The sequence below is a fragment of the Rana temporaria genome, chromosome 8, assembly GCF_905171775.1.
Source record: "Rana temporaria chromosome 8, aRanTem1.1, whole genome shotgun sequence".
Lineage (NCBI taxonomy): Eukaryota > Metazoa > Chordata > Amphibia > Anura > Ranidae > Rana > Rana temporaria.
The window spans coordinates 4,790,662-4,813,234 of NC_053496.1; the positions used below are offsets into that span (position 1 = coordinate 4,790,662).

At 50.1% G+C, this 22,573-nt stretch overlaps 1 protein-coding gene across 1 annotated transcript in view; it reads left to right on the forward strand.

The window, feature by feature from the left end:
• The window catches only part of SLIT1 (slit guidance ligand 1), a 354,779-nt gene that overhangs the window by 264,351 nt on the left and 67,855 nt on the right, over positions 1 to 22,573 (forward strand). The window contains exons 19-25 of the mRNA XM_040321566.1: positions 265 to 408; positions 3,359 to 3,525; positions 5,883 to 6,015; positions 10,105 to 10,173; positions 14,565 to 14,636; positions 18,103 to 18,174; positions 18,289 to 18,360. Of these exons, the coding sequence (XP_040177500.1) occupies positions 265 to 408; positions 3,359 to 3,525; positions 5,883 to 6,015; positions 10,105 to 10,173; positions 14,565 to 14,636; positions 18,103 to 18,174; positions 18,289 to 18,360 (729 nt within the window). The remainder of the gene's footprint in view (positions 1 to 264; positions 409 to 3,358; positions 3,526 to 5,882; positions 6,016 to 10,104; positions 10,174 to 14,564; positions 14,637 to 18,102; positions 18,175 to 18,288; positions 18,361 to 22,573) is intronic.

The following is a 22,573-nucleotide window of genomic DNA, read 5'->3' on the forward strand; positions in this document are numbered from 1 at the left end:
AACCCAAGAAGTGGCCTGAATAAATGTGTTCTACATTACGGAACAAGTCAAGTTGAAAGTGACTAACCACTAATAGACATTACTGGACAGTTGTGGGTTAAACTCATAAAATGTCCGCACGGCAGGACTGCACATGAATGAACATCGTACGCAGTGGCTAATTTGTTTCTGGTTGAGGCTGGATTTCGCTGTCAATTCAATTTACAAACCAGGTCATTCACAAAATGTAAGCTCATTGCTGTGCATGTGGTTTCTGCTTCACAGGATGCTCAGAAATAACCGGGTCAGCTGCGTGCACAATGATAGCTTCACCGGCCTCAGGAATGTCCGCCTCTTGTCCCTCTACGACAATCAGATCAGCACAATCACTCCGGGAGCCTTTGACACGCTGCAGTCTCTCTCCACACTGTAAGTAGACGCAAGTTGGTGGTAAGAAGGGTAGAAGTTGGGTATTGAGAATCGTACCTGGAATGGGATTAGCTGAGTAGGCAACATAGGACCCCGCTCTTTGCTAGAGTTTTCATAGATTAGTCAAGTGAGTGTTCTTTGAAGGATGGTCTTGTTTGCCATCTTTTTATAGCCATATGACCCTTAAAGTGGAACAAAAATATCCACAAAAACGCATTTCCAAAAAGTCACAAATTGATTGGCATTTTAATGAGTGAAATAAGTATGTGAACCCTTTGCAAAACACGACTTAGTAGTTGGTGGAGAAACCCTTGTTGGCGATCACAGAGGTCAGACGTTTCTTGGAGTTGGCCTCCAGGTTCTCACACATCTCAGGAGGGATTTTGTCCTCTTTGCAGATCTTCTATAAGTCTTTAAGGTTTCCAGGCTGACGTTTGGTAACTCGAACCTCCACATATTTTCTATGGGATGAAGGTCTGGACACTGGCTAGGCCACTCCGGGATCTTAATGTGCTTCTTCTTGAGACACTCCTTCGTTGCCTTGGCCGTGTGTTTTTGGGTCATTTTCATGCTGGAATACCCATCTACGACCCATTTTCATTGCCCTGGTTGAGCGAAGGAGGTTCTCACCCAAGATTTGATGGTACATGGCCCCGTCCGTCGTCCCTTTGATGCGGTGAAGTTGTCCTGTCCCCTTAGCAGAAGAACACCCCCAAAGCATAATGTTTCCCCCTCCATGTATGACGGTGGGGGACGGTGTTCTCCATGGATGATGGTGGGGGACGGTGTTCTCCATGGATCATGGTGGGGGACGGTGTTCTCCATGGATGATGGTGGGGGATGGTGTTCTCCATGTATGATGGTGGGGGATGGTGTTCTCCATGTATGACGGTGGGGCACGGTGTTCTCCATGTATGATGGTGGGGGGACGGTGTTCTCCATGTATGATGGTGGGGGATGGTGTTCTCCATGTATGACAGTGGGGGATGGTGTTCTCCATGTATGAGTGCGGGGGATGGTGTTCTCCATGGATGACGGTGGGGGGCGGTGTTCTCCATGTATGACGGTGGGGGACGGTGTTCTCCATGTATGACGGTGGGGGACGGTGTTCTCCATGTATGATGGTGGGGGATGGTGTTCTCCATGTATGACGGTGGGGGACGGTGTTCTCCATGTATGATAGTGGGGGGACGGTGTTCTCCATGTATGATGGTGGGGGGACGGTGTTCTCCATGTATGATGGTGGGGGACGGTGTTCTCCATGTATGAGTGTGGGGGATGGTGTTCTCCATGTATGAGTGTGGGGGATGGTGTTCTTGGGGTTATAGGAAGCATTCCTCCTTCTCCAAACATGGCGAGTTGTGTTGTTGTCAAAGACCTCGATTTTGGTCTCATCTGACCACAACACTTTCCCCCAGTTCTCCTCTGAATCATTCAGATCTTCATTATCAGTCTTCGGACGGGCTGTACATGTGATTTCCTGATCAGGGGGACCTTGCGGGGGCTGCAGGATTTCAGTCCTTCCCGGTGTAGTGCGTTACCGATTGTTTTCATGGTGACTTTGGTCCCAACTGAGATCATTGACAAGATTCTCCTGGGCTGATTCTTCACCGTTCTTCTGATCATTGAACCTCCACGAGGTGAGATCTTGTATGGAGCCCCAGACCGAGGTAGAGTGACCGTTATTTTGTGTTTCTTCCATTTGTGAAAAATCCCACCAACTGTTGTCTCCTCTCACCAAGCTGCTTGGCGATGGTCTTGTAGCCCATTCCAGCCTTGTGTAGATCTACAGTCTTCTCCCCGACATCCTTGGACAGCTCTTTGGTCTTGGCAATGGTGGAGAGATTGGAATCCGATTGCTTCTGTGGACAGATGTCTTTTATACAGGTAACAAGCTGAGATTAGGAGCACTACCTTTAAGCTCGTTACCCCTATAGAAGACACCTGGGAGCCAGAAATCTTGCTGGTTGATCGGGGATCAAATACTTATTTGACTCATTAAAATGCAAATCAATTTATAACTTTTGTGAAATGCGTTTTTCTGGATGTTTTTGTTGTTATTCTGTCTCTCACCGACCAATACAATTATAGACTGGTCATTTCTTTGTCAGGGGGTCTATGTATACAGACAACCCCCCCCCCCCCCCCCCATCACCAGTTAAAGTGGAGTTCCACCCATAAATATAACATTACATCAGTAGTTTTAAAAAAAATGTCATTAGTCCTTTACGAAAAATTTTTTTTTTTTTAGATGCCTTCAAAGTGTTGTTGCTAGGCAGAATAGTTAATCTCCCCACTTCCTGCACCTAGGTGCTTAATGCTTCCTAACCTACACCGCACAGACTCCTGGGAATGTAGTGGGTGTAACTTTCCAGGAGTCTGTGCACTCCCCAGTCTCAAAGAATCATGTGACTTGGACAGCACAGGTGCTGAAACCTGATCTGACACTGCTTGTGCAGCACTGAGCATGTGCGAGATCTGAAAGGCTGAAATCCAGGAAGTCATACAGTCTGGCTTCATGATGCCCACACTTAAGATGGCCCCAGTCAATTTCTATTTTATAAAGTGTCTAAATGCTGTAACAACCTAACAAAACGGACCTTAGTTTACAGACTAACTTTACTAGAATACATTAAGCTTGTGTATTACAGGGGTATTTATATTTAAAAAGTGAAATTGTGGCCGGAACTCCGCTTTAAATAGCAGTCAGCCTCAGGAGAGAATCAGAGCAAGCAGGAAGACCTGAAATAGGTGTGAAGCCTCATCCACACAGCTAAATTGCAGGAACAGGATCAGGAACAGGATCTTACAATGAGTTTTAATTATGAACACGTAATTAAAAATCCTTTACGTAGGAAGACTCTGCACCTTTCTTTCTTTTTTTTTTATCCAGATTAATAAATTATTCATTTCCAGTTCTACATTAACGCAGAGCTTTATATCTTTACAGAAACCTGCTGGCCAATCCTTTCAACTGCAACTGCCAGCTGGCCTGGCTCGGGGATTGGCTGAGGAGGAGGAAGATCGTAACGGGAAACCCTCGCTGCCAGAACCCGGACTTCCTGCGCCAGATCCCGCTGCAAGATGTGGCCTTCCCCGACTTCAGATGCGAAGAAGGTTTGTTGCCGGGTATATTAAGCCGCTGTGCATTAAAGTGGGAGTAAACTCCCTTGTATGATTTTTACATGCATCGTTTTACATGCGCCGGCGCATGCGCACTGAAGGAACAGCATACCCATGGCGTTCCTTCAGAGCCGTGCCGTAAACAGTAGGGTTGACCCAATACCGATACCAGAATCGGAACTGATACAGAGCATTTGCGTGAGTACTTGTACTCGCACAAATGCTCCCGATGCCTTAGCCGATACCTTGGATGGGAGAGAGGTGGTGTGCAACAGGAAGTCAGCGGGCGGAGCGAGGGCGGAGCTTTGAGTGAGTCCTCAAGCAGGTAACCTGGCAGGGGTGCAGAGTGCAGGGCGCAGCAGCGCATCATCCGTCGGAATCGGCGACCGGAGCCGTCACATTCGGTAACGGAAGTGACGCTCCGTGTTGCCGTCAGTGCTTGAAAATCCCGACGCCCATCTTGGTCCACCCAGCACTCGGCCGCAGTATGCCAGCGGCGGACATCTTGTTACACCCAGCCCATATAGTTCGGGCTGGGTGTAACAAGATGGCCGATGCTGGTTTTAATGTGGCCGAGTGCAGGGAGTATTAAGATGGGTGTCGCAGGCAGCCTTCGCTAATGGCATATCAGTGCCCCCCCCATCAGTGCCCATAAATGTCACCTATCAGTGCCCAATGCCCATAAGTGCCATATATCAGTGCCAGTCACCTGTCGGTGCCATCTATCAGTGCCAGCCACCTGTCAGTGCCATATATCATATATATCAAAGCAAATAACATATAGTGAGTTTGTTTACCCTTTGCTGTGGCACCCCTGAGGCAGGGGCGTCGGGAGGCCCGGGCTTGGGTGGCTGGAGCCCCGAATGGGTCCCTGAAAAGCCCAGAGTCTCAGGCGTGCAGGCTCTCTGTTGTTAGCCCCGAGCCGAGCGGCTAGCGCCGGGAGCGATCTGATCCCGAGCGCCGCCGAGTCCTGCCGAGTGCCATAGCAGCAGGTCGCCCCTTCTGGAGCCTGCGCTGCGTTGCGCCTATGATGGACGTCCCACTGGTCCAATGCTGCGCTGCAGGACATCCATCATAGGCGCTGTAGGCTCCAAAAGACGGGAATTACAATGCGGCCGCCATGCCACATCTCTGCTCGGCTCCTCAGCTCCATGGCTCCTCCTCTGACGCCGGAATGATGCCTGCTGTGACACCGCTGAGCTGAGGTAGGTCAGAGACAGTGTAATGTGTATGTATATAGGTCAGTGTAGGTCGGTCAGTGTATATAGGTCAGGTCACTACCGTCAGTGTAGGTAGGTCAGTGTATATAGGTCAGGTCACTACCGTCAGTGTAGGTAGGTCAGTGTATATAGGTCAGGTCACTACCGTCAGTGTAGGTAGGTCGGTGTATGTCAGGTAGGTCCGTGTAGGTAGGTCAATGTATATAGGTCAATACCGTCAGTGTATATAGGTCAGTGTATATAGGTCAAGTCACTACCGTCAGTGTGGGTAGGTCAGTGTATGTCAGGTAGGTCACTGTAGGTAGGTCAGTGTACATAGGTCAATACTGTCAGTGTATATAGGTCAGGTCACTTCCATCAGTGTAGGTAGGTCAGTGTATATAGGTCACTACCGTCAGTATAGGTAGGTCAGTGTATATAGGTCACTACCGTCAGTGTAGGTAGGTCAGTGTATATTGGTCACTACTGTCAGTGTAGGTAGGTCAGTGTATATAGGTCACTACCGTCAGTGTAGGTAGGTCAGTGTAGGTAGGTTAGGTAGGTCATTGTATATAGGTCAGGTCACTACTGTCAGTGTAGGTAGGTCAGTGTATATAGGTCACTATATGGTAATCAGTGTAGGTAGGTCAGTGTAGGTAGGTTAGGTAGGTCAGTGTATATAGGTCAGGTCACTACTGTCAGTGTAGGTAGGTCAGTGTATATTGGTCACTACTGTCAGTGTAGGTAGGTCAGTATATGTAGGTCACTACCGTCAGTGTATATAGGTCAGGTCACTACTGTCAGTGTGGGTAGGTCAGTGTATATTGGTCACTACCGTCAGTGTAGGTAGGTTAGGTAGGTCAGTGTATATAGGTCACGGGCCAGCCAAAAAAAGCACGCGTCACATACACCTCCCCCACCCGCTTTCCGGCCCTGGACTTCGGGCTGAAGCCCCTGGTCTTTTTGCCACCTAGCGACACCCCTGCCCCGCAGGCTTTGTGTGACACCCCGGTTGGGAAACGCCGGTCTACAGTACATAGGGAGGAAAGGGGCAGCAATAAAAACTTCCACAGAGTTTCTAGGTCTTCCTTACTTCCTCCAGATCTAAAAACAAAGAGGCCCTGTAACGTCTCTCTGTCTTTTATTTGACAGGTCAGGAGGAGCTGAGTTGCGCTCCGCAGCCCCTGTGCCCCCAGGAATGCACCTGTCTGGACACCGTCGTCCGCTGCAGCAACAAACACCTCTTGTCCCTGCCCAAGGGAATCCCGAAGAACGTCACCGAGCTGTAAGTATCCTATAAAGGAAACCTGTGCCAATGGAAAGATGTAGGTGGCCGTTGGTGCTAAATGCTAGCTGCCTGGTTGTCATGCCAATCCAGCCAATCGTTTTTGAGTCCCTCCCCATAAGAAGAATTCCGATCAGGAATTACTTAAAGCTGAGCTACAGGTAACACAGGGGTCCCGCCTCCAACCACAAGCTACATGCTGGTTTTGAATAAGGGATGATGAATAAGGTATATACACTATATTACCAAAAGTTTTGGGACACCTGCTTTTACACACACATGAACTTTAACCACTTGCCGACCAGCGCACGCTGATATACGTCAGCAAAATGGCACGGACAGGCAAAAGGGCGTACAGGTACGTCCCCTTCAAATTGCCACCTCGTGGTAGCAAGCGTTCCGGCAGCGTTTGACGTTACATTGGCAGCACTGGCTATATTGGCTGCGTTTGATGGGCACAGTGGCTGCGTTTAATGGGCACAGTGACTGCATTTGATGGGCACAGTGGCTGCATTTGATGGGCACAGTGGCTGCGTTTGATGGGCACAGTAGCTGCATTTGATGGGGACAGTGGCAGCGTTTGATGGGCACAGTGGCTGCGTTTGATGGGCACAGTGGCTGCGTTTGATGTTACATTGGCAGCACTGGCTATAGTGGCTGCGTTTGATGGGCACAGTGGCTGCGTTTGATGGGCACAGTGGCTTTGTTTGATGGGCACATTGGCTTTGTTTGATGGGCACAGTGGCTGCATTTGATGGGCACAGTGGCTGCATTTGATGGGGACAGTGGCTGCATTTGATGGGGACAGTGGCTGCATTTGATGGGGACAGTGGCAGCGTTTGATGGGCACAGTGGCTGCGTTTGATGGGCACAGTGGCTGCGTTTGATGTTACATTGGCAGCACTGGCTATAGTGGCTGCGTTTGATGGGCACAGTGTGGCTGCGTTTGATGGGCACAGTGGCTGCGTTTGATGTTACATTGGCAGCACTGGCTATATTGGCTGCGTTTGATGGGCACATTGGCTTTGTTTGATGGGCACATTGGCTTTGTTTGATGGGCACAGTGGCTGCATTTGATGGGCACAGTGGCTGAATTTGACGGGCACAGTGGCTGCGTTTGATGTTACATTGGCAGCACTGGCTATAGTGGCTGTGGGCACAGTGTGGCTGCGTTTGATGGGCACAGTGGCTGCGTTTGATGGACACAGTGGCTGCGTTTGATGTTACATTGGCAGCACTGGCTATATTGGCTGCGTCTGATGGGCACAGTGGCTGCGTTTCATGGGCACAGTGAGGCTGCAATTAATGGGTGGTTTTTTTTCTGAGTTTTTCAATTTGTTTGCGCCCCCGAAAAGTTTTGAGCACCAGCCGCCACTGATGGGGCTCATATCCCATACTGATGCGGAGGGATGAGATCCGGTTCCCTCTCATGTTGCTCTTCCTGCGTATAATCTCCTCCATTTATCATTCATCGGAAGGAAAAATAACAGTTCTTTGTCCTCCTCGCTCAGCCGCCGCCAGTAGGTGGAAAATGACAGTTGGAGAACGAATGTTTGAATTTGATTACCAGCAGAGGAGCAACAGGGAATAGTTATTAAGAAGATATCCAGCGAAGGCCAACTTGTGTAATATATGCCGCAACACGCCGATACAAAGAGCGCGCCGGAATGCCGATTTCCAATAACTTTTTATTATGAGGAGCTCTGAGTTACGACGAGGAGTGGGGGGGGGGGGGTCATAAAAACCAGAGAAAGGCCTTGTTCACGCGCTTGCCTAAAATACTGACGCTGAACAAGCAAGCCTATAGAATTAATGCACGTTTTCCGACGCGCATTTAGCAAGCGTTAAAAATGCCCTGTGCGCGTTTGGCGGGCGTTAAATGTGCTTTAGGACCGAGCCTCTTTTTGAGAACTGTTGTTTACAAGTTAAAATATTTTTTTGAGCTCCCCAAAGATTTGAACTTTTTTACATAAGGGACGGGAATGAAGCCTACCTGAGACAGGGGAATGGGGGCAGAGAGACGGTACATTGTGTGTATAAGGCAGCAGTATGATCCAGTGGGAGGGGGGATGAGGTCCAAAACATTTTGTGTATAAGGCAGCAGTGTGATCCAGGGGGAGGGTGGCAAAGAGCCAGGACATTGTGTTTATAAGGCAGCAGTGTGATCCAGAGGGAAGTAGGTAGAGAGACCGAGCATTGTGTGTATAAGGCAGCAGTGTGATCCAGGGGGAGGGGGGCAGAGAAACGGTACATTATGTGTATAAGGCAGCAGTGTGATCCAGGGGGAGGAGGGGAAAGAGCCAGGAACATTGTGTGTATAAGGCAGCAGTGTGATCCAGAGAGAAGTAGATAGAGAGCCGGAGCATTGTGTGTATAAGGCAGCAGTGTGATCCAGAGGGAGGGGGTCAGAGATCCCAAACAGTGGGCCAGATTCAGATAGAGATACGATGGCGTATCTCCTGATACGCCGTCGTATCTCTGAGTTCCGGCCGTCGTATCTATGCGACTGATTCATAGAATCAGGTTACGCATAGATCTCCCTAAGATCCGACAGGTGTAAGTGACTTACACCGTCGGATCTTAGGCTGCAATTCTAGGCCGGCTGCTAGGTGGCGTTTCTTTTTTTTTCACGCGACGAATATGCAAATGAGGATTTCCGCCGATTCAGAAACGAACGCCCGCCCGGCGCTTTTTTTTTTTACGTCGTTTGCGTTCGGCTTTTTCCTGGTGGATAGTTACCCCTGCTATATGCGGCGTATCCTATGTTAAGTATGGCCGTCGTTCCCGGGTCGAATTTTGAATTTTTTTCGTAGTTTGCGTAAGTCGTTCGCGAATATGGATGGCCGTAATTTACGTTCACGTCGAAACCAATGACGTCCTAGCGACGTCATTTGGAGCAATGCACGCTGGGAAATTTAGCGGATGGCGCATGCGCAGTTCGTTCGGCGCGGGGACGCACCTGATTTAAATTCTACAAGCACCCTAGCCGCGGAATTTGAATTCCTCCGGGGGATTTACGATCCGCCGGCGCAACTTTAGAGGCAAGTGCTTTCTGAATAAAGCACTTGCCTCAAAAACTTGCGCCGGCGGATCGTAAATCAGATCTAATCTAAATCAAATCTAAAGATCCGATAACCTATCTGAATCTAGCCCATTGTGTGTATAATGCAGCAGTGTGATCCAGGGGGAGGGGGGTAGAGAGCCAGAGCATTGTGTGTATAAGGCAGCAGTGTGATCTAGGGGGAGGGGGTAGAGAGCCAAAACATTGTGTGTATAAGGCAGCAGTGTGATCCAGGGGAAGGGGGGCAGAGATCCCAAACATTGTGTGTATAAGGCAGCAGTGTGATCCAGAGAGGAGTTGGTAGAGAGCCGGAGCATTATGTGTATAAGGCAGCAGTGTGATCCAGGGGGAGGGGGCAGAGAGCCGGTACATTGTGTGTATAAGGCAGCAGTGTGATCCAGAGGGAGGGGGCAGAGAGCCGGAACATTGTGTGTATAAGGCAGCAGTGTGATCCAGGGGGAGGGGGTCAGAGAGCCGGAGCATTGTGTGTATAAGGCAGCAGTGTGATCCAGAGGGAGGGGGCAGAGAGCCGGAACATTGTGTGTATAAGGCAGCAGTGTGATCCAGGGGGAGGGGGGCAGAGAGCCGGAACATTGTGTGTATAAGGCAGCAGTGTGATCCAGGGGGGGCAGAGAGCCGGAGCATTGTGTGTATAAGGCAGCAGTGTGATCTAGGGGGAGGGGGTAGAGGGCCTGAACATTGTGTGTATAAGGCAGCAGTGTGATCCAGGGGGAAGGGGGGCAGAGATCCCAAACATTGTGTGTATAATGCAGCAGTGTGATCCAGGGGGAGGGGGGTAGAGAGCCAGAGCATTGTGTGTATAAGGCAGCAGTGTGATCCAGGGGAAGGGGGCAGAGACTCGGAACATTGTGTGTATAAGGCAGCAGTGTGATCCAGGGGGAGGGGGGCATACTCCTGTGCTATGTTTGCATTGAACTCCATAATCTTTTCATAGTTATGTGTAATATTATAATGTGTAGCCTCAATAATTGAATAGTAAATAATAATGATTTTTCTTTCTATTGCAGATACTTGGACGGTAATCAGTTCACGATGGTTCCGGCACAACTGTCTACATTCAAATTCTTACAACTGGTGTAAGTATTTGGCTTCACATCGATCAGGCTGTGGGGCGGAGGAACAGTCAGGGGTCTGCTGGGAGGAAACAATGTAGGCTGGCTGGGGGAGGTCAATGATGAGTGCCAGTGGTGGCCGGTGGTTACTTTTTTTTCTTTTTTTGGGGGGGGGTTGGGGGCGGTCGGTAGCACTTACCCCATCGCTTCACCGGCGGCTTCCCCTGCTCGGCGGCGGCCCCCCGTTCTCCTGCTCTCCACGGGAGTCTTCACGTCAGCAAGGGCTTCAGTTTCCTCCCTTTTCCTGAGCGGGCCAATCGGGAGTCTTCTCTTTTCGGGGGGCCAAATTGGAAAACAGGTCTCCCCCCCTGCTTCTGATTGGCCGGATTGAGGATCAGTGTTCCAACAGCGCATATTCATATGCTGTTGTAACACCTGGGTGGACTAATGGCGCAATGCTCTGCGCCACAAGCCCACCCTATTTTTAAGCCTGCTAGAGCCTATGGGCCAGATTCTCGTATCTCTGCGCAATTTTGGGTAGGCGTAACGTATCTGATTTACGTTACGCCTCCGCAACTTACACGGGCAAGTGCTGTATTCTCAAAGCACTTGCTCCGTAAGTTGCGGCGGCGTAGTGTAAATCAGCCGGCGTAAGCCCACCTAATTCAAATTTGGATCAGGGGGGCGTGTTTTATGTTAAACTACTGTGCCCCGACGTGATTGACGTTTTTGCGGAACGGCGCATGCACCGTCCGTGGAATTTCCCAGTGTGCATTGCTCCAAAGTACGCCGCAAGGACGTCATTGGTTTCGACGTGAACGTAAATGACGTCCAGCCCCATTCACGGACGACTTACGCAAACGACGTAACTTTTTCAAATTTTGACGCGGGAACGACGGCCATACTTAACATTGGCTCATATAGCAGGGGCAACTTTACGCCGGGAAAAGCCTAACGTAAACATTGTATCTGTACTGCGTCGGCCGCGCGTACGTTCGGGAATTTGCGTATCTAGCTAATTTGCATACTCGACGCGGAATTCGACTGAAGCGCCACCTAGCGGTCCAAAAAAAAATATGCAGTTAAGATCCGACGGCGTAAGAGACTTATGCCTGTCGGATCTAATGGATATCTATGCGTAACTGATTCTAAGAATCAGACGCATAGATACGACGGGTCGGATGAGGACTTACGACGGCGTACATGGCGTTGCGCCGTCGTAAGTCCTCTGAGAATCCGGGCCTATGGCTCTAATCAGGTGTCCTGAAAGGGGCTGGGCGCAGGGAATAGGGGGTGGCAATGCAGGAATCTATCTATTATACATATAGGGAGCAGTGTGGGTAGAGGGGGCGGTGCCCCTAATGATCAGGCCTGCCAATGATGAGTGCTGAACCCCCTCTTCAGGTAGCGGTCCGGTTAACGATAATGATGGTCTCTGCGGCGGATTCGCCGCAAGATCACCGTTATCGGCGGCTCCCGCCGCCGATAACGGTGATCTTGCGGCGAATCCGCCGCAGAGACCATCATTATCGTTAACCGGGGGCCGCCACCTGAAGAGATGAACACCTGGGTTATGGCGGCAGCCGACGTATATAGTCGTGCGACGGGTCGGTAAGTGGTTAAAGTGTTTTCTTTCTAAAGAGCTCCTAGAAACGCCAAAGCGAAACCAGATGAAATGTAACCGACGCGTTTCGATCTCCACCATCTTCATTATTCATTTAATAACGTCTCTCAGGGACGTTGTGACCGCCAGATCCTATCTATGGTGGCCCGTGGTCTCGTTACACGCGTCTGGATTCCTTTATTTGTGATTCTCCATTGATAAGACATTGTAAAGCTGTTTTATTATTCTGACCTCCCTCCCCTCCCCCGCCCCGAAATCCCGACCCCCCTTTGTTATCACTGAAAAAAAATCTCTCCCCCTCCCCCACCCCGGGCGTTGTCATCAGATATCCCGTCTTATAACCTCCAATTCATTTTATTTTCATCATTTTGTGTAACTACATTTTTCTTGCTTGTTACGCACGCTACTTGGCTTTGTGCTATAAATGAAGAATATAGAATAGAATATAGAAAAAGAAGTGTTATTCATTTTTTTTTTTTTTTTTTATCATATAAGAAAATGGGAAGCGAATGAACTGAAGAAAAATCCAAATCCAATCGAAATTTGGTGTTCTTGATTCCCGCCACCAGGGCCGATCCTGGGCGGGTGCACGGGGTGCGCGGCACCCAGACGCCACAGAGGTGGGGGCGCTGAAGCGCCAGAGTGCTCCCCTTCTGCCTCCTCCTCCTTTTCTTGTCTTTGTCCAGAGGCAGCTCTCTCCGCCGGCAACTGACAGGAGCGAATCAGAGGAGGAGAGACTGTGCCGCCGCCGCCGCTGTGTTTCCTGCCCAAGTCCATCCTCCCTCCCTCCTCCTGTCAGAGGAGGAGAGCGAAGCAGCCGGAGACCATAGCGGCAGTCTCTGAGCATCTCCTGTATTATATCTGCAGTCTCTGACCGTCTCCTGTATTATATCTGCAGTCTCTGACCATCTCCTGTATTATATCTGCAGTCTCTGCCCATCCCCTGTATTATATCTGCAGTCTCTGACCGTCTCCTGTACTATGTCTGCAGTCTCTGACCATCTCCTGTATTATATCTGCAGTCTCTGCCCATCCCCTGTATTATATCTGCAGTCTCTGACCGTCTCCTGTACTATGTCTGCAGTCTCTGCCCATCCCCTGTATTATATCTGCAGTCTCTGACCATCTCCTGTATTATATCTGCAGTCTCTGCCCATCCCCTGTATTATATCTGCAGTCTCTGACCGTCTCCTGTACTATGTCTGCAGTCTCTGACCATCTCCTGTACTATGTCTGCTGTCTCTGACCATCTCATGTATTATATCTGCAGTCTCTGACCATCTCCTGTACTATGTCTGCAGTCTCTGACAATCTCCTGTACTATGTCTGCAGTCTCTGACCATCTACTGTACTATGTCTGCCGTCTCTGACCATCTCCTGTACTATGTCTGCCGTCTCTGACCATCTCCTGTACTATGTCTGCAGTCTCTGACCATCTACTGTACTATGTCTGCCGTCTCTGACCATCTCCTGTACTATGTCTGCCGTCTCTGACCATCTCCTGTACTATGTCTGCAGTCTCTGACCATCTCCTGTACTATGTCTGCAGTCTCTGAGCATCTCCTGTACTATGTCTGAAGTCTCTAACCATCTCCTGTATCATATCTGCAGTCTCTGAGCATCTCCTGTACTATGTCTGCAGTCTCTAACCATCTCTTGTATCATATCTGCAGTCTCTGACCATCTCTTGTACTATATCTGCAGTCTCTGACCATCTCCTGTACTATATCTGCAGTCTCTGACCATCTCCTGTATTATATCTGCAGTCTCTAACCATCTCTTGTATTATATCTGCCGTCTCTGAGCATCTCCTGTACTATGTCTGCAGTCTCTGACCATCTCCTGTACTATGTCTGCAGTCTCTGACCATGCGGGGGAGCCAGAAATATTTCTGCACCCAGGCGTCTGTGACCCTAGGATCGCCTGGCACCTTCCGTGGCTTTCTTTGGCCCACCTGGGGACCCAAACGACCAGCCATCGCTTTCGGTAGCTGATCATAGAGACAAACAGAGACCACAATGGCTCTGATCACCTCTATGATATAGGAAACCAGAAGTGATGAGCATGCACCACTTCCCGCTTTACCCCGGATGTAAACAGCGCCATTTTTAATCACTTGCGGACCGCCACCGTCATTATACGGCGGCTGTTTAATGTGGAATACTGTTGTTATGGCAGTAGATAGTTGCCGTAACCCTGGTATTGTTTTAAACAGTGGGCGGTCCGCTTTCAGATGAAAGTGGTCTCTGCGGCGGATTCGGTAAAAGCGCTAAGGCATTTTTTAAGTGCTTCAGTCTGAAAGGGCTCTAAAGGTACCAGACCCCCGATCTCTACATAAAGAGAACCAGTCACTGCCTATTGCCATCACAGGGTAGATATACGCATTTTTCAGGTCCTCCCTGGGGCCGAAAAAACACGCAGTTCTGCCCATAAAAAGAAGCTCAAGGATTTCTTTGAGCTTCACATGACATCTGACAGGCCATCCAACGCTCCGGTGTGAATGGGGCCCCTTGGGAATATTTGGGATTCTTCATCTTGAGTGATCAGTCAGGTGTGAATGGCGGCTGATGGAGGACGGCGATCCTCAGATGAGCCTGGAGGGTTGGAACCTCCGGATCTCGTTACTCTCACACTGATATTCTGTAACATTGTATCTCATGGAATCAGGGGAGGAAGGAGAATGTTACAAGTTATAATAATAATAATAATAATAATAATAATAATGTTACATGTTATAATAATAATAATAATAATGTTACATGTTACTGATTGTGCTGATCTCTTTTTACAGAGACCTGAGCAACAACAAGATCAGCTCCCTCTGCAATTCCTCCTTCACCAACATGAGTCAACTCACCACATTGTAAGTTCACGTCCAGGGATACAGATCAATACTTGTGTCCATTCGCTCTTACCTGCAGCCTAAGCAAACATTATATATGTAGGAAGGAGAAGCAGTCAGGACCAGGGCTGTCTTAATGAGAGGGCACACCTGGGCACTGCCCAGGGGCCCTAGCTGCATGGGGGGCCCCCCTGCACTTTCCCCAAAGCAGCTGGTCCTTGAGCCCACACTGCCCCAAAATTAGGGGCCCCCATGATGGCACTGAGAGTGATAGATACACAGGGGAGGCAGTCTGCCTCCTACCTACTTGATGTCCGTTTACCTGCACTGTCATCATTGTAGGGGCCCCAGAACATTACTTTGCCCAGGGGCCCATGATGCTGTTAAGATGGCCCTGGTCAGGACATACTGTATATATACAGTATATCAGACCAGATATATATATATATATATATATATATATACAGTAAAACCTTGGGTGGGGGGTGTAATGGTGTGGGGGATGGGGTATCACCGGTTCAGGCTGGTGGTGGTGGGGGTGTAATGGTGTGGGGGATGGGGTATCACTGGTTCAGGCTGGTGGTGGGGGTGTAATGGTGTGGGGGATGGGGTATCACCAGTTCAGGCTGGTGGTGGTGGGGGTGTAATGGTGTGGGGGATGGGGTATCACCGGTTCAGGCTGGTGGTGGGGATGGGGTATCACTGGTTCAGGCTGGTGGTGGTGGTGTAATGGTGTGGGGGATGGGGTATCACTGGTTCAGGCTGGTGGTGGGGGTGTAATGGTGTGGGGGATGGGGTATCACTGGTTCAGGCTGGTGGTGGTGGGGGTATAATGGTGGGGGGAATGGGGTATCACTGGTTCAGGCTGGTGGTGGGGGTGTAATGGTGTGGGGGATGGGGTATCACTGGTTCAGGCTGGTGGTGGGGGTGTAATGGTGTGGGGGTATCACTGGTTCAGGCTGGTGGTGGGGGTGTAATGGTGGGGGGGTGGGGTATCACTGGTTCAGGCTGGTGGTGGGGGTGTTATGGTGTGGGGGGATGGGGTATCACTGGTTCAGGCTGGTGGTGGCGGTGTAATGGTGGGGGGGTGGGATATCACTGGTTCAGGCTGGTGGTGGCGGTGTAATGGTGGGGGGGTGGGGTATCACTGGTTCAGGCTGGTGGTGGGAGTGTAATGGTGGGGGGGTGGGGTATCACTGGTTCAGGCTGGTGGTGGTGGGGGTGTAATGGTGTGGGGGATGGGGTATCACTGGTTCAGGCTGGTGGTGGGGGTGTAATGGTGTGGGGGGTGGGGTATCACCGGTTCAGGCTGGTGGTGGGGGTGTAATGGTGGGGGGGTTGGGGTATCACTGGTTCAGGCTGGTGGTGGGAGTGTAATGGTGGGGGGGGTGGGGTATCACTGGTTCAGGCTGGTGGTGGTGGGGGTGTAATGGTGTGGGGGATGGGGTATCACTGGTTCAGGCTGGTGGTGGGGGTGTAATGGTGTGGGGGGTGGGGTATCACCGGTTCAGGCTGGTGGTGGGGGTGTAATGGTGGGGGGGTTGGGGTATCACTGGTTCAGGCTGGTGGTGGGAGTGTAATGGTGGGGGGGGTGGGGTATCACTGGTTCAGGCTGGTGGTGGTGGGGGTGTAATGGTGTGGGGGATGGGGTATCACTGGTTCAGGCTGGTGGTGGGGGTGTAATGGTGTGGGGGGTGGGGTATCACCGGTTCAGGCTGGTGGTGGGGGTGTAATGGTGTGGGGGGTGGGGTATCACTGGTTCAGGCTGGTGGTGGGAGTGTAATGGTGGGGGGGGTGGGGTATCACTGGTTCAGGCTGGTGGTGGGGGTGTTATGGTGTGGGGGATATTTTCTCTTTTTCCATTCTCTGTAATCCTGAGAGATGATTGGGTGTGAAAATTCCAGAAATACTCAGACCGGCCCGTCTGCCACCAACAACCACCATGCCACGTTCAAAGTCAACCGAAATCCCCCTTTCTTCCCCCCATTCTAATGCTCGGTTTGTACTTCAGCAAGTCGCCCCCCTCACCACGTCTAGATGCCGAAATGCGTTGAGTTGCTGCCGTGTAATTGGCTGATTTTGCAATTTGTGTTACCGAGCCATTAAAGTGGCCGGCGCGTGGATCTCCCATTTTAACCACTTCCCGACCCCCGCATGTACATATACGTCCACAATATGGCACGTACAGGCACATGGGCGTACATGTACGTCCTTGCCTATTAGCGGGTGGGGGGTCCGATCGAAACCCCCCCGCTACATGCGGAGGTCGGGTCCGCTCGGGGAGCGATCCGGGACCACGGCGCGGCTATTTGTTTATAGCCGCTCCGTCGCGATCGCTCCCCGGAGCTGAAGAACGGGGAGAGCCGTATGTAAACACGGCTTCCCCGTGCTTCACTATGGTGGCGCATCGATCGCGTCATTCCCTTTATAGGGAAGACACGATCGATGACGTCAGTCCTACAGCCACACCCCCCTACAGTTGTAAACACACACTAGGTGAACCCTAACTCCTACAGCGCCCCCTGTGGTTAACTCCCAAACTGCAACTGTCATTTTCACAGTAATCAGTGCAATTTTAATGCATTTTTTGCTGTGAAAATGACAATGGTCCCAAAAATGTGTCAAAATTGTCCGAAGTGTCCGCCATAATGTCGCAGTCACGAAAAAAATTGCTGATCGCCGCCATTAGTAGTAAAAAAAAAAAATTCATAAAAATGCAATAAAACTATCCCCTATTTTGTAAACGCTATAAATTTTGCGCAAACCAATCGATAAACGCTTATTGCGATTTTTTTTACTAAAAATAGGTAGAAGAATACGTATCGGCCTAAACTGAGGAAAAAAAATGTTTTTATATATGTGTTTGGGGGATATTTATTACAGCAAAAAGTAAAAAATATTGCATTTTTTTCAAAATTGTCGCTCTATTTTTGTTTATAGTGCAAAAACTAAAAACCGCAGAGGTGATCAAATACCACCAAAAGAAAGCTCTATTTGTGGGGAAAAAAGGACGCCAATTTTGTTTGGGAGCCACGTCGCACGACCGCGCAATTGTCTGTTAAAGCGACGCAGTCCCGAACTGTAAAAACACCTTGGGTCTTTAGGCTGCATATTGGTCCGGGGCTTAAGTGGTTAACTGCAATACGGCCAACAGATGGCGCCGATGATCCCAGGAAATATATATATGTATCTGGTATGCTCTCCGGCTCCAACTAGTGGCCGTATTTCAGTTTTCTATATTTAATTAATGAAATAAAACATTCGACTGGATTGAAAATAATCTCCTTATTTCTGCTCCCCTCTTCTGTAAGGGATGAACGCGCATGCAGGGTCACCGCTCTCATTATTACAAACGCATCGAAAGTCCCGCCACATCAATGAGTTTTGCTTGTAGATTTGTAAATCGGAATCCGTTGTCTGGTTGAGCTCCGCGGGGGAGGTCCCTGGGCTTCGGAAAGTCATTATCTTCTTCCTCTTATCCCTCCAGGATCCTGAGTTACAATTCTCTGCGCTGCATTCCTCCTCTGGCCTTCGAGGGACTGCGATCCCTGCGGCTCCTGTAAGTACCACGTTGTTGTGTTGTGTTGGGGCGTCCCCTCCTGAGTCCGCGTCGGGGGGGGGGGGGCGCTCTCGTCTCGTAATGAAATTTTCTAATACTGATTCTCTGCTTCAGGTCCGTCCACGGGAACGACATCTCCAGCCTGCCGGAAGGAATCTTCTCTGATGTCACCTCCCTCTCCCACCTGTGAGTTTATTATCACCTGCCAGGAACGTCTTATTATCTTCAATGTCGGATATTTTCTATAACAAGAACCATGGGGGGGAGGGGCTCTACCGATGGGGGAAGAAGGTTGCCGTTAGCGGTTCTAATTTAGTCACGTTTACTTTAGATATACAGTATCTGACAAAAGTAAGTACACCCCTCACATTTGTGTAACTCTTTTCATGTGACAACACTGAAGAAATGGCACTTTGGTCCAGATTCTCGTAGGAGTTACGCCGGCGTATCTCCAGATACGCCGCCGTAACTCTGAGTGTGCGGCGTCTAATCTATGCGCCTGATTCTTAGAATCAGTTACGCATAGATTTCTCTTAGATCCGACCGGCGTAAGTCTCTTACGCCGTCTTATCCAAGTTGCATATTTACGCTGGCCGTTAGGTGGCGCTTCCGTCGATTTACGCGTCGAATATGGTAATGAGCTAGTTACGCCGATTCTCAAACGTACGTGCGCCCGGCACATTTTTTTTTACGTAGTTTCCGTAAGGCTTTTTTGGGCGTAAAGTTACCCCTGCTCTATGAGGCGTACCAATGTTAGGTATGGACGTCGGAACAGCGTCGAATTTTTCAAGTTTTACGTCGTTTGCGTAAGTCGTCCGTGAATGGGGCTGGACGTAAGTTAAGTTCACGTCGACTAGGCATTGAGCGGGCGCAATTTGATTTGAAAATTCGACGTGATACTGAGCATGCGCGCGCATGCGCCGTTCGATAAAAGCGTAATTTACGTCGGGTCACATAACATTTACATACAACACGCCCCCTACCAGCCTAGTTTGCGTCAGATACACTACGCCGCCGAAACTTAGAGCGGAAGATGTTTCTGAATACGGGACCTGCCGCTCTAAGTTACGGCGGCGTAGTGTATCTGAGATTCGCTACGCCAGCCTAAAGATAGGCATTTTTCTGAGAATCTGGGCCTTTGTATCCCCATCAAATGCAGCCAGTTTCCCCATCAAATGCAGCCAGTTTCCCCATCAAATGCAGCCAGTTTCCTCCTCAAATGCAGCCAGTTTCCTCCTCAAATGCAGTCAGTCCCCCCTCAAATGCAGCCAGTTTCCTCCTCAAATGCAGTCAGTCCCCCCTCAAATGCAACCAGTTTCCTCCTCAAATGCAGCCAGTTTCCCCCTCAAATGCAGCCAGTTTCCTCCTCAAATGCAGTCAGTCCCCCCTCAAATGCAGCCAGTTTCCCCCTCAAATGCAGCCAGTTTCCCCATCAAATACAGCCAGTTTCCCCCTCAAATGCAGCCAGTTTCCTCCTCAAATGCAGCCAGTTTCCTCCTCAAATGCAGCCAGTTTCCCCCTCAAATGCAGCCAGTTTCCCCCATCAAATGCAGCCAGTTTCCCCATCAAATGCAGCCAGTTTCCCCATCAAATGCAGCCAGTTTCCCCATCAAATGCAGCCAGTTTCCTCCTCAAATGCAGCCAGTTTCCTCCTCAAATGCAGTCAGTCCCCCCTCAAATGCAGCCAGTTTCCTCCTCAAATGCAGTCAGTCCCCCCTCAAATGCAACCAGTTTCCTCCTCAAATGCAGCCAGTTTCCTCCTCAAATGCAGTCAGTCCCCCCTCAAATGCAGCCAGTTTCCCCCTCAAATGCAGCCAGTTTCCTCCTCAAATGCAGTCAGTCCCCCCTCAAATGCAGCCAGTTTCCCCCTCAAATGCAGCCAGTTTCCTCCTCAAATGCAGCCAGTTTCCCCATCAAATACAGCCAGTTTCCCCCTCAAATGCAGCCAGTTTCCCCCTCAAATGCAGCCAGTTTCCTCCTCAAATGCAGCCAGTTTCCTCCTCAAGTGCAGCCAGTTTCCCCTCAAATGCAGCCAGTTTCCCCACAAAATGCAACCAGTCCCCCCCCATCAAATGCAGCCAGTTCCCCCCCTCAAATGCAACCAGTTTCCCCCTCAAATGCATGAATCTATCTATTGTTGAGTGACGGGTACAGGAGAGAGGGGGCAGCGCTCCTGCGCCCACTATGGACGCACCGCCACTGGAGAGGGCATGGGGGTAAGGAGGAGAGACAAAGAAGAAGGGATTGGGGGGTGACAGGAAGGCGGCCGCGGCGGGGCTAGTACAGAAAATAATTGGAGGATTGATAAAGTTATCTGCAGACACCACCGGGAGATTTCGCCGAGGGGGAGGAGCCTTTCTGTCGTTTTAAGAACTTTTCATTGGTTTTCAGCCCCTTAAACAGATGATATCAGAGAGCGTTTAAAGTCGCTTCACACGGCTGATTCAGCATCACATGGGATTAAGGATCCGTTTTTGTCTCTGTTATTGATTTGTAGAGACCGTCGTGAAGTGAGCGGCGCCCTTTCACCCCCACCTGTTCTGTTTTTCGCCTTTCTTTTTTTTCTCTTTGCCTTTGTATTATTTTTTTTTTGTATTCATGTTTTTGTGCTTTGGCTCAAGGGAGCGAAGCCAAACCGCTTCTGTCTTTTTTACTCAATCTTTGTTTAATTTGGCGCACGAAAGTGGCCGCTTTTCATGCTTAACAAAGACAATTCATCCAACGCCGCCGCCGCCGCGGAGTATCTCCAGGAATTCTTTTCTTTCCAGCGTGATTTATGACGGCTGAGCATACTGTGCCAAACAAAAAAAGGGGGAAAAAAAATAGCAGCGAGGAAGCTTTTTAGTTTTTTTGCGAATGTTAAACACGGCCCTGAGCTGTTCATTTCCTTTCCGCTTGGCTGCTCCGGAGCGCCGCCTAGTGGAGAATTTCTTGTCACAACAATGCAACAGTCTCACAGATCGATACAAGTTCAGAAACGAGTTTATGGGCTGGATTCACAAAGAGATACGATGGTGTATCTACAGATATCTACAGATACACCATCGTATCTCTGACTTACCCTGGTCCTATCTATGCGCCTGGTTCATAGAATCAGATACGCATAGATAGGGCTAAGATCCGACAGTGTTACACTGTGTTACACTGTCGGATCTTTTTTTCCATTTAAAAATGGCGCCGGGGGCGTTCCCGCTGATTTACGATAAATAATATGTAAATCAGCGAGATACGCAAATTCACGAACGTACGCGGACCCGTCGCAGTGTTCTTACGTTGTTTCCGTAGCGGCTTTCCCGTCGTATACTTACCCCTTCTTTTATCAGGCGCAGCCAATGTTAAGTATAGCCGGCGTTCCCGCGTCGAATTTGAATTTTCCTACGTCGTTTGCGTACGCCGATTCACGAACACGCGCGTCGCAAGTCCCGCTCACGGCGCAACCACTGACGTCCTAGTGACGTCAGTGGGAGCAATGCACGCCGGGAAATTCCCCGGACGGCGCATGCGCATTTAAATCGGCGCGGGAACGCGCCTGATTTAAATAGTACACTCCCCTAGCCGCGGAATTTGAATTCCGCTGGGGGGATTTAGGATCCGCCGTCGCAAGTTTGGAGGTAAGTTGTTTGTGAATTAGCCACTTGCCTCCTAAACTTGCGGGAGCGGATCTTAATTCACGTAGAACGAGCGGATCTATAGATCCGCTGAGCTGCGTGAATCTGGCCCTATGTATCTAATAAAAGATATTACCGTATTTATCGCGGTATAACACGCTCTGGCGTATACCGCGCACCCCCAAAGTGGCCCCCAATCCTCTGGGAAAAAAAGATTTTTTGTTTTTTTGTACTTACAGTTTTGGTGTCTTGCGCGGCGTCCATCTGCGGCTTCGGGTGTCGGGTCCGGCGTCCTTCTGCGGCTTCGGGAGTCCTCTTCGGCGGGTCCGGTGTCCGTCTTCGGCGGGTCGGGTGTCCATCTTCGGCGGGTCCGGTGTCCATCTTCGGCGGGTCCCGTGTCCATCTTCGGCGGGTCCGGCGTCCTTCTGCGGCGTCCTCCCGCTCGTTTCCCGCCACGACTTTGAATACTGCGCCCGCATATAGCGAGCGCAGTACACTCGTGAATCTTCGGGCAGGCTCGGGCGCCTCTCGCACTGACGTCCTGTACGCTCAGGACGTCAGGACGTCAGTACGAGAGGCGCCAAGACTGCCCGAAGATTCACGAGTGTACTGCGCTCGCTATATGCGGGCGCAGTATTCAAACTCGTGGCGGGAAAGCGGGTATCGGGGTATATCGCGCACCCACGATTTTGCCCTGATTTTCAGGGCAAAATAGTGCGCGGTATACGCCGATAAATACGGTACTTCTTCTTTTCTCCCCAAAGTGTCTTTCTCCTTACCATGTATCTTAT